Here is a 12700-nt window from a genome sequence, read left to right as displayed (position 1 = left end):
AATGGCAGCATGTTTGCCGTTTCATTGCTATGCTCGATTGTGTGTGTATACATCGAGTTCATTCAGGCAGAAGGACATAAAGCGACCATCTTTAAAGCCCTGTTCTTGGCGGAGGTTCATTAACAGGCTGTGTAACCTCATGAAGCATGCCCACACCATAAAATCACAGTTACACTCCCCCTCAGCACCTGCCTGGTCTTTCATCAGACAAACACCTACCCAAAATCTGTTGGGATGGGAGAGTCCAGGAGTGTCTAAAGCCTATGTCAGATACACAGGTCTGTGAGAGCATTGGAGGTATCTTCCTGCATGTGTCTATGACAGGATAAGGTGGCCCCTGGATGGACTGAAGACATATCCACCTGGGTCTCTCACAGCTGAGTGCCATCAAGGCCAAGATGTCTGCTACAGTACACTACAGTACAGCTGCAACAGGCAGCCCTGGAGTACATGGCTCACTCCACACAAAAACCTTTCACTTCAAACACCTTTGTGGGAAATGCCTCCACTCAACTCCCCACTCCTTCTCCTCCACACCCAGGGTGAGACTCACCACAGTTAATCACCCGCGCTCTGAAATCCCAGACGTCAGCAAGGCAATCAGCACCCTGGGAACATAATGTACTCTATAAAATAACCCTTCAAAAACAGTACCTGCAATCTCAATAGCCACTTTCACTATGGCTGTAAAATGTAAAGGCGGTTGGCAATGGTTGGGATACCCTGGGGGGAAAAAACGGTCAAAAAGCTCGGACAACAAAAGTTCGGACAACAAACTGGAAATATTAATTCTATAAATCTGATAAAAATAGTACCCGACAACCCATGGTCAAATCAAAACACACATTTAACATGGAATGTTTGCTGATTTTTAAGGAGGGGTAAACATCTCATATGGGCCAGAGAAGGAGGGGTAAACATCTCATATGCGCCAGAGAAGGAGGGGTAAACATCTCATATGCGCCAGAGAAGGAGGGGTAAACATCTCATATGCGCCAGAGAAGGAGGGGTAAACATCTCATATGCGCCAGAGAAGGAGGGGTAAACATCTCATATGCGCCAGAGAAGGAGGGGTAAACATCTCATATGCGCCAGAGAAGGAGGGGTAAACATCTCATATGCGCCAGAGAAGGAGGGGTAAACATCTCATATGCGCCAGAGAAGGAGGGGTAAACATCTCATATGCGCCAGAGAAGGAGGGGTAAACATCTCATATGCGCCAGAGAAGGAGGGGTAAACATCTCATATGCGCCAGAGAAGGAGGGGTAAACATCTCATATGCGCCAGAGAAGGAGGGGTAAACATCTCATATGCGCCAGAGAAGGAGGGGTAAACATCTCATATGCGCCAGAGAAGGAGGGGTAAACATCTCATATGCGCCAGAGAAGGAGGGGTAAACATCTCATATGCGCCAGAGAAGGAGGGGTAAACATCTCATATGCGCCAGAGAAGGAGGGGTAAACATCTCATATGCGCCAGAGAAGGAGGGGTAAACATCTCATATGCGCCAGAGAAGGAGGGGTAAACATCTCATATGCGCCAGAGAAGGAGGGGTACACATCTCATTTGGGCCAGAGAAGGAGGGGTACACATCTCATTTGGGCCAGAGAAGGAGGGGTACACATCTAATATGCGTCAGAGAAGGAGAGGTAAACATCTAATGTGCGTCAGAGAAGGAGGGGTAAACATCTAATATGAGTCATTGAAGGAGAGGTAAACATCTAATGTGTGTCAGTGAAGGAGAGGTAAACATCTAATATGCGTCATTGAAGGAGAGGTAAACATCTAATGTGTGTCAGTGAAGGAGAGGTAAACATCTAATGTGTGTCAGTGAAGGAGATCAATGTACCACCTTAACCCACTGTGCATTAACCCTCCAGAGGACGTAAACACAGAGAGTATGCTCTCCCACTGTGAACATCTTGCAGCAGGCAAACAGAAACCACATGGCAGGGGGAATAATGCAGGACGCATAATGTTGGCAGATGCTTTTAAAAGAGCGCCAGAGGTTTTCATTAAAGTGTAAACTCAGTGGTTGCAATTGCCGTTAAAACACCACCATGGTTGTGGTCTCCTCATTAGCTAACCTGAGGGGGGGGGACCAAAAACAAAACAGCAGAAGCAGGCTTGCGATGTTCATAACCCCCTGCCCCTCGACTTAAATCCCATTTGTGTCTGCCCTCAGACCAGGCTGCCCTGAGTGGAAAGAGCTATGGTGTGATTTTTCCAGGGGCATGCTGCATGTGCACTGTTGAGAGGGAGCTGGAGCAAGAGAGAGGGGAGGTAGAGCCAGCGAGAGAGCAACATGCCAACCTGTTGAACTGTGGTGGTGAGGTCCAGACACAGCTGAATGATCTTATTCTTGATGCTGGTGAAGTCACTGATCCCAGTCAGGGGCGTCCTGCAACAAGAGAGGAGAGAAAAGATTGAGATGCCATTTTATCATTACATTCTAAGGTTCGGGTCTTGTCCCTAAACGTACTGATATTCAGTAGCAGTCAGGAGAGCTGGATAAGGGAGTAAACATCACAGTGGGACAACAGTGCAACAGAGCCACCTCTAGGAGGCTGTTAATAAGGAAAACAACAGTACTGGTGAACCTTGCTCTACTTTGCGTGTGCCTAGGATAGAAGGCTCTGTGGCCACAGACAATGATTGGACGGAACACAGTCTGTCTCCATGTTGGGCCACCTCCTCCATTCCTTCTCTAAAATACCCACCCCTGAACTCCAAAACACATCTCCTACCGCTAGCCCCTCAACACCATGCCACCCCCAAATACGTTGGGAGAAGTATTCACAACACACTTTTGATCTTGAAACAAACCTCAGAAAATAAACAAATCATTTCAGCTGCGAAGGTCAACATGGTAACATTAATACTACTTCCTGGTTTAGTTTTAACTGACAGAAGGGGAGAGAGATCTTTAAAACAAATGCTAGGAAAATAAAGCAAGCATTGTACATGAGCAGTAGAGTATGTGGATATTCTGGAGGTTCTTACAGCTCATCTGGATATTCTCTAGACAGAGGTAGAGGAAACCCACCAGACTGTATCCAATTTCATTTATATGTCCTCAAACCCTTTCTAGAAGGCTCTCCTGAGAGAGAAGAGCTGTGTTTCTGCTATAGTCTGTAGAGGCTGAGGAGAAACCAATGCCTGTAATGTGTAGCGTAGCAGTATATTCTAGTCATGAGGTGATTCAGTGAGCTTAATGACTCCTATGCATTGGAAAAACTAACATTACAGCTAACCCCAACGGCAGTCCAGGAGCTTGAATGTATATATAAGACTTTATGTAGCTAGGACAGCTATGCAAAGTTACCATGGTAACCCTACTCTGTACATACAAATAGAGTACACTGAATGTTTTTTGCTCGTGGGGACAGCCTTCCCAGAATCCTGTGCGAGGCCTTACCTGTCCAGCCAGGCCAGGAGACTCTTGGCAGCTCCGATGAGCTCCACCACGGAGGTGAGGAAGTCGTTGGGGAGTTTCCTGGAGGTGCTGCCGTCGTATGTCGGGCTCTTCCTGCGGTCTGACGTGGACATGTGCAGGCTGTTGGTGGCTGCTCTCATCCTCACCACCAGACCCTTCAGATTGTCTGTCTCCACTCCATAGTTCTGAGAGGGGAAGAAAGAGCAGAAGAGTTGAGCTTGATATATCAAAGTTAAAGTTTGTTTTATGTGATTACAGTGAACGTCAAATCATTTTTTGGGACAAAGCATTCCTGATCAGAACTGTTTTTCCCGATTTTTATGGCTCTGGATTTCATTTCACAGACAAACATGTTTCCTGCAGAGTAAATGTGGGTTATTAATTGTAATGGGCTAAGGACGCATGATTTAAGAGGCCATGTCTCTACCGGCACCTCTGGGGAGAAATTCCCCTGCATTCTTCAGGCACGTCTGGCTCAACCCTCGGGAGAGAGGCGTGCACGTGCCATCACCTGATTCCCATCAAGCAAGCAAAGTTTTCATTCCTGAGCCAGTAAGTTGAGGGCAGACGTGTAAGCCTGGCCACAGATCTGTGTGTGCTTAGGCTACTGCTCTGTCGACTGTTTATTCCTACTGCCCTTACAACCCTGACCTCGCTGAGCTGCTCCAGGGGAAGTGATTAGGCAAATGATTGACGGACACACCCAACCTAGTTTTTACTTCAAACTGTGTAGAAAAATATTATCTTTTGAGTTTACGACACAGAAAATACCTATAATATATAATTCCTCCTAATGGCCAAAGAAATCCCTTATTTGAGGCCAAAGTTGTATCCTGTACCTGCTGGTCCCTAGCTCTGCTCCTACTACAGGGATATTTTGTATGAAATAAAGCTTTAGATGTACATTGTTAGTACAGTATGAGCAGGCCAAGTAGCATTTCTTTACGTAAGCATCCGCAGCGCCTCACAAAGCCTTCATCATAGCGCATAGCTACAGTTAGTCATATGGTGAGTTCATCACCTAAAATCGGATTGTGCAGTACATTTCACTGCGAGCAATGTGCCTGATCTCAGGGAGCATTGGATTTAACACTGACCTATGGTCAGGTTCAGACTAATGCTCTCATCAAACACCACGATGGCCACATTCATTGTGACGTCAGTCAGCTGCCGGCTCTGCTTAGTGGCTTAATTTAGGATGGCTTAATTTAGTAACTAATCCTGGCAACTCACGCACGCTCCACTTAAATATTGCGGAAAGAATGTGTTTGGAGTGGAGTGCTAGTTAAAGGAGACGGAGAGGGGGGGTAGCCTAAACTCCTGTTCTGGCAAATATCAGCTCACATGGTGTTGCATCCCTGCCAGCCTCTCTGGCCTCAGCCCGACTGGCACGCTAACGGCTAAACACGCTAAAGATCAGAAAATAGCCTGCGCTCGCTCCGCCCTGCTCCACACTGAGGAAACCTGCAAGTGATCAGCGGCTAACTCCACTCAGCTGCCGTTTTATATCAGGAGCATTTTATCAGGAACCGATTATATATTACCTCACCCTAAAGTCGTCCCCACGGAGCTGCATGGAGCTGAGGCAGAAGCCATATGTGCAAACTGATAGAGCATGTTACATTTCCTACATCTCAGTTGGCAAATCAAACATCCAAATGGCTCTTTCAGAGGTCCACGAGACAGAGATTTTGAGGTCATTATGGGAACCTTAAGCAGATTTATACTAGGAGAAGAGATGGAGAGAAGGTGCATATAACTATCTCAGATGCTCTAAAACCCCACACTTGTCCATTATAAGACACAGCAACTGTGTTGAACCAAAACAGAGTGGCTTTTGAAACTAAGCCATGGAGAGCCAATCAACATCAAACAGCACTGCTGGCTGTGTCATTAGTGAGCCAATAACACACAGAAAACACCAGCTCTGACTGGTAGGCAGATGTTCAACACCTCTTTGTTCCATAGCTGTAGCAACTTATAAGAACAGGGACCAGGTAAATAATGGGCGTTTTAAATCAAATTCACTCCATTTCAAAGTGACTGTTGTGAGCAGGATCTGCTTGGACCTCCAGATAGGTCCTGTATCCTGACATGAACAAGTGTTCTCAGGAGACCCGAGGAGGGCTATCGCAACAGGTTCTTCCTGCCCCTCACCACATGGGCCCAACGAGACGCATCACCTGACACGACCAGAGGAACATGGCCCAAGAAGGGCGTTCCCACAACTCTCAACCACAGACAGGAGGCTGTTGCCAGGTGGGGGCCCACATCGGTTTTCTGCTCCTGAGGAGATAGGTACGCACCTCTAGGGGACAAGCCCACAGTGGACAATAAAACACCAATCATAGCAGTTTCCACACACTACTTGGCTGCTGCGCCTTGAATATCTATTCCATGGCTCTGGGAGACAATAGTTGGGCTTTTCTCCGGTGAGCTGGATGTCTTTGGTTTCCAAAGACAATCAGAGGTGTTGGGTTTCAAGATGGGTCTCTGCAGAAGTCATCATGGTTTTAACGAGAGTCCCTGTTTCATTAATCAACATGTCCTTCGTCGGTCTACAGAGACTAGTTTGCTCGGATGGCTTTTGGCTGGTGTGCGCTTTAATCGGAGTATGTGAGTCTGTCTAACGTCTGGCTGAGGGGGAGGAACTCTGAGAGTCAAGCTAAGACACGTGTCATACAAGGTACTACTCATTTATGAGATGAAAACAAATACACAGCACTGACGTAAGCGCATGCTCTCCAAGAGTATTCAACAGAAAAAGAGAAGGTTCAGAGCATCTCATCTCCTGATCATCTATTCAATGGCTACATGACCGATACAGGGGGTATCCTGTCTACCCTGAAAGGACGGTGTGACCACAAAGAGAAGAGTTGGATTTGAACCGTTTGACCCCACAGCAGAGAGACACTAATGAGGGGGGAATTGGCTGCCAAAGTGAGGGGGTCTAGTATTTGTCGGCTGTGTGTTCCCGTCATAAGCCATGACCTCTCCTGGGGCCAATGAGAGAGAGGCCTCTATGTTAATAAAGTAGGGATGGGCACGGTTATTCAAGAAAGACACTACCAGATGAGTTTCTAACTTGCGTGAGTCAGTTTGGCTACTTTCTCCCTCTCTGTGTCAGACACTCCGGCCCGAAAGAGAGAGAGAGAGAGAGAGAGAGAGAGAGAGAGAGAGAGAGAGGGTGACAGGTAGCCAGGAGGGTAGGAGCATTGGGCCAGTATCCGAAAGGTTGCTGGATCGAATCCCCAAGCTGACAAGGTAAAAATCTCTCATTCTGCCATGAGCAAGGCAGCTAACCCAATGTTTCCCGGTCACCAATGACGTGGATTTCGATTAAGGCAGAGCCCCGCACCTCTCTGATTCAGAGGGATTGGGTTAAATGCGGAAGACATTTCAGTTGAATGCATTCAGTTGTACAACTGACAAGGTATCCCCATTGCACCCCTTCCCCACCCATCTCTGTTGAAACAAGCCTCTCCTGAGTCACGCGAGCAAGTTCCATTGAACAATTTTTTTAATAAAAAAAATGCATTTAGACTATCCAGATATCTGAAAAAAATGCATATTACTGTAATAGTGAAATTATTTAAAATTCCCATCCCTATTAATAAGGAGAGCCACAGCAGATCATCACGTTTACCCAGGGTTCTTCAATCACAGGTGTGAGAGCAGTTCCAGGCATTCCAAACAAAGTCCGACTAAACATCCTCTCTGTCGTCCATAACATAACTATCCTCTCCCAACAGACTTTCAATTTATTACGAGAAATAACAGAGGCCCTGCATTGGGGGAAGACAGTAAAGCTAACAAACACACACTGGAGAAACAAGGGAGCACGGGTTAAGTTTATGAAGCCCATCAAGAGAAAACTATGAGGCTTCAGTAAATTGCAGGGGATGAGCAGAAATCTGGGCCCAATTACCCTGAGCAGAGGAAGAGATGCAGGATGTACGGTATGGTAAATAAGGTAGGACACACAGATTAATCAAACCATTAGACATACCCTCTCACCCCTGTAATAAGAATAACCGTTTCCACGTGTCCATCCATTCCCTATAACCACAGAAACGTTACCGCCCAGGGTGTGATCTATTCAAGCTGCCATCACCGTCTCCAGAAAGGGATGCTCAGACACTATCCAACAATACTTCCCTTGGAATATTCCCGAGAGATGATGAATCAGTGAACCCCAGACTTCAGAGGTCCATCCCAGGATAAGGGTCTCACAGATGGACACAGACATGGGGCTCAGGACACTCAGACTGGCAGCTACCATGCTGAGGTTAATCTCCTCATTTGAATCTCAAACATTGGGAGCAAACTAACCAGGAGCAAACTAACCAGGATCAGATGTTAAAGGGCACGAACACGACTGGTGTCTAACCACAGACCAGCACACACTCCCACAAGACCTTTCTAAACCACACTAGGCCCCTCAGGCATTTAGATGGTGGGCCAGTGCCTGCTAAATTAGATCGGTTTGGGCACAGTAACCTGTTGGTCTACTGAACTTCCTTCTTTATAGAATAAATAAGATCAGTGAGGATAAAATCTAAATGGATATGCTCTTTTTAGGAACTTGATAGAGGACAAATCATTGATGTGAGCTAATTTAAAAGGAGCATAAGGATTTGACAAAAGAACGCTGACACTGATAAAAACTCAAGACCTCAATCTGGGCTTATATGACACAGGAAGCGATAAAAACCCAAATCAATCCCATCTGTTTGAAAAGATCAGACAAACAGAACCAGGTTGTGTTTTAAGAGAGGCTCTATCCCAGTCTTTTGGTCTCTCCCTCTCCTCTCTAGGAGCTTTAATACAACAGTGTTGACCATAACTCTTCACCTGGCAGCTCTTCTGATGGACGGCCCATCTCCCAGTCAGATCCCAGCCCAGCTAGTAGGCTGTAAGTCCATTCCCATGAACCACTGGGGTAAGAGACAAGAGGCCAAGGCCGGGAGTGCACTGGGAATGTACAGCTGACCTGACATTTCTCTCTGCATGTGTGTGTGTGTGTGTGTAAGAGAGAAAGAGAGGGAGAGAAACTGAGAGACCAAAAGCGAGCACACTAACCCATTTCGCCACTTCATGTCCTGCCTCCCTATCTGTGGGAATGTTTACTAATTGTAAGTCTCTCTGGACAAGAGCGTCTGCTAAAATGTAAATGCACTACTAATCATCAGCTCACATTCAACCACCACACCAGACCTGGGACCCATACAGCCTGATTTGACTCCATCTCTGGAGTGAAACTGATAGTGTTTCCTACTCTAATATCCTGGAGCAGTGTTCCACATCCCATTGAGCTCTGTGGGAAATGAGAGGTTCTGCAACACTGGATCTGTTGGCTGCCAACTATATTCTGGGCATATTTCAAACACACGCTAGCACTGCGAGAGCAGGGTGGCAGCAGGGCTGATGACCTAAGCTCCATGAGACTCATTAAACAACCAGCAAGTTCATGGTCCCACCATCTGTTTTATCTTAAACTAGAAACAACCTATTGACATGCCGGGGGGGGGGGGGGGGGCAGAGAGAGAAAGATGTGGTGTGAGCACCCCATACCAGAGCACAGAGCAGGTCGACAGCCTCCAGCACCAGCTCCTGGTGTCCAATGCGGGCCACACCCAGCTCCTCCAGGTCCTGATGGGAGATCTTCAGCAGCTGCTCCCCACTGATTTTCTCCTGCTCAAAGTTAGCTACATACTGCTGCAGGCTGTCATCCAGCCCTGGGGGGGGGGGGGGGGGGGGGAGAATCCATTGATTAGACAAAGATCACCTACAGCAATAATCCCTCTAAACAGCCCGTGCACAGAAGCAAGAGATTGAACTTCACTTAACTTTAGAGTTTTCCCCGTTCATGAACACTATCAACTTTTATTTTACTGTGGGAATTGTGATCGATTCAACACAATATTAGTTATTTTCCATGCAACATACTGAAACAAAACTAACTAAGCAAGAAATTCTGTTCTAGGCAGAACGCACCGGAGTAGGATTCTATTGTATTGACAGACCCAACCTCTACACAGACAGGTGCGCCATAACCAATCTGAGCTGCAGTAGGCCTATATGCAAATAGACCATTGCCACATATGGATCTGTGCCTTTCACTTTGAACTGGACTGTTTTTACAGCATGAGCGGTTATGAGTCGATGCTCTTGTTTTGAGATCAAAGCGAGAGCTACATGGAGCAACGTGTGCACATTTGTACGTGTTCATATAATTTGCTATTTAGGGACTTATTAGCGGAGATCGATCATTTGTAGTCAGCAATAGGGGAGTGATTGCTTCCTACAAGAGCACAAAATGTGTGCATTTCTAGACATGTTTGAAAAGAGTCAGGTAAAGAGCTTTGCTCCATTTGTAGTGTTGTATTTTGAGACAGGGTTGAATAAGCTAAGTAGCCAATGGAAAGAGGGTAGCATAATTTGCCTGATTCTCTAATATTGGTATGGAAATAAATAATGCATATTTTGTAGAGTGGTTTCTTGCGTCAAACAACCATTTCCAGTCACCTTGTCTTAGGGACAAGTGGATAAACCAGTTAATTTCAAGCCCTGCATGCATGCTTCAAAAGTTTAATTGGAATGTAGGCCTACATTCAACTGCACACACTGGCTGCTACTGTAGGCTGAATGATAGAACAGCTATTTCCATGTTAAAATGTTTGAAGCATCTTCAACATAGTTTTTTTAATGGTAGGCCTACATTATGATCAAATAGCCACTTGACCAGTGCTAAAACACAGTAAACACAAAGTTGCACAGAATTTTCACAACGTTCAAATTTGCGCTGAGCAAAACTGAGATTTGATGCTGAGGGAACGTTGCCTTTAAGGAAGACCTTTTCGTGTGGAAAGACTCAAAAGATAATGAGAAATTAGTAAAGCAATTAATCCTGCTTTGATGCAGGCCTCCTGGCTCCCTATAGCATTCAGTACCGATTCCTCATTAATCCTGCTTTGATGCAGGCCTCCTGGCTCCCTATAGCATTCAGTACCGATTCCTCATTAATCCTGCTTTGATGCAGGCCTCCTGGCTCCCTATAGCATTCAGTACCGATTCCTCATTAATCCTGCTTTGATGCAGGCCTCCTGGCTCCCTATAGCTTTCAGTACCGATTCCTCATTAATCCTGCTTTGATGCAGGCCTCCTGGCTCCCTATAGCAGTCAGTACCGATTCCTCATTAATCCTGCTTTGATGCAGGCCTCCTGGCTCCCTATAGCTTTCAGTACCGATTCCTCATTAATCCTGCTTTGATGCAGGCCTCCTGGCTCCCTATAGCATTCAGTACCGATTCCTCATTAATCCTGCTTTGATGCAGGCCTCCTGGCTCCCTATAGCTTTCAGTACCGATTCCTCATTAATCCTGCTTTGATGCAGGCCTCCTGGCTCCCTATAGCATTCAGTACCGATTCCTCATTAATCCTGCTTTGATGCAGGCCTCCTGGCTCCCTATAGCTTTCAGTACCGATTCCTCATTAATCCTGCTTTGATGCAGGCCTCCTGGCTCCCTATAGCTTTCAGTACCGATTCCTCATTAATCCTGCTTTGATGCAGGCCTCCTGGCTCCCTATAGCATTCAGTACCGATTCCTCGTTTGAGACACCTCATTAATCCCTGTAAAGACGCAACAGCCTTGTATTGACAAGCCCAGTTCTAATTGCGGACTTGACACCGGACAACATACAGGAGGCTGTGTGTACACAATCCAACAGCAGAGAGAAAAACAGGTGCATCAGATCTATCCTCAAGATAAACACACCATAAACAGAAGAGGTTAAACCTGACTGAAGACTGTTTGGCCAGTTAAACAAGATGGCTCTCGTGTCTGATTACAGTTGGAGAATGTCTCGTCTACTATTCAAATCCCTACACTGTTGGATGAGTTGTAACGATCACAATACCAGCCATTCTGCCCACTAAAGGATAGGAAATCCATACTACATTACAGTGACACTTAGTAAGGTCTCAGCTGGATCAATTGGACCAACGAAACGTGGTTCATATTTTACAGGCCTGTGAGATTGACCCAGCGGATGGATTTTACAGTGAGGCGGCAATAGATGTTTCTTGCCCAGTGAGGCTTTTTATTTGAATGTGTGGAATAATGCCAGCGAAACGTATAATATATATATAACAAGAAAAGAAACTGGACATAGAACAATAGATCAAACCTGAACTGAATCAAAGAGTATTTAAAAGAAATCAGGCATTGTTGAGGCCTGGGTTAACTCGGCAGCATGCTGACCTTACTCTGTCCTCGGCTCTAACCATGAAATTACAGGATTTAAAAATAGGGCTACTTTAAAAAAAAAAAATGTTATAATCTTTATTTAACTAGGCATGTCAGTCAAGATCAAATTCTTATTTTCAATGACGGCCTAGGAACAGTGGGTTAACTGCCTGTTCAGAGGCAGAACGACTGATTTTTACCTTGTCAGCTCGCGGATTCGATCTTGCAACCTTTCGGTTACTAGTCCAACACTCTAACCACTAGGCCATCATGCCTCTGACCAATTAACATCAAAAGCCAAGCATTACAATACACCCATGTTCAGATCAGAAACAAAGCACAACTGTGCTAACCCACATTATAAATTACAATAACAAAATGTGCTGCTCAAACTGTTCCATAATCAATGTCTGGTTCTTCATATAGACATGCATTTAGATTAAGTGACGGATGACATTATGATAATCGTCACAAGTACTCTTCGCCGATGTCTGTGTGGGTAATGTGGAGTGCTTTAGATAATAAAACATGTGACGTGTAATTAAAATTATTTCGGGGGGGGGGGGGGGGGGGGACAAAAAACAGCTCCAGCAAATAAGTCTCCCTTAGAGCCAAACAAAAATGCTTCTTGTTCTAAATAAAACCTGACTGCAACAATCACAACCCCCTCTCATTTGGGCCGGTAAGCAGTGTTGTGACTGACAACAGAGTGAAGAACAGGCCTGTGTGTGGGAGAGGAGGCATGGGCCAGAGAGGAAGGGAGGAAACACCATCTTGCTTATCAAAGAGGGCACAGAGAGGGGCAGCTGCAGAGCTAAGGCCCTGAGCCCTGGTCCCCTGAATGGCCTGTCAGCTGCACAACACACACACACAGAGCACTTTGGATTCTAGCATTCTTTCCAGTCTAAACTGCAGCCATAATAACCACACTCCGTATAGGAATATACTACATATAGTGTATGTAGAGCATATGTGTGTGCAGACAGGGTGTGTTCAGTGGTCAGGGGCCAATTTT

General features: G+C 45.9%; 1 protein-coding gene across 6 annotated transcripts in view; it reads right to left on the bottom strand.

Moving 5' to 3' along the window:
* Nucleotides 1-12700, bottom strand: part of LOC109894597 (connector enhancer of kinase suppressor of ras 3) — a 90378-nt gene that overhangs the window by 57795 nt on the left and 19883 nt on the right. For 4 of the 6 annotated variants that reach the window (XM_031829062.1, XM_031829061.1, XM_031829060.1 and 1 more), the window contains 3 exons: nucleotides 9011-9174; nucleotides 3419-3621; nucleotides 2314-2401 (listed from right to left, as the gene is read on the bottom strand). In XM_031829062.1, coding sequence (XP_031684922.1) covers nucleotides 2314-2401; nucleotides 3419-3621; nucleotides 9011-9174 — 455 coding nt within the window. The remainder of the gene's footprint in view (nucleotides 1-2313; nucleotides 2402-3418; nucleotides 3622-9010; nucleotides 9175-12700) is intronic. The other 2 variants (XM_020488199.2, XM_031829064.1) reach the window with 1 other exon arrangement.

The sequence above is a fragment of the Oncorhynchus kisutch genome, linkage group LG7 (genome assembly GCF_002021735.2).
Source record: "Oncorhynchus kisutch isolate 150728-3 linkage group LG7, Okis_V2, whole genome shotgun sequence".
NCBI classification, from domain to species: Eukaryota; Metazoa; Chordata; class Actinopteri; order Salmoniformes; family Salmonidae; genus Oncorhynchus; species Oncorhynchus kisutch.
This window is presented reverse-complemented; position numbering and strand designations above follow the sequence as displayed.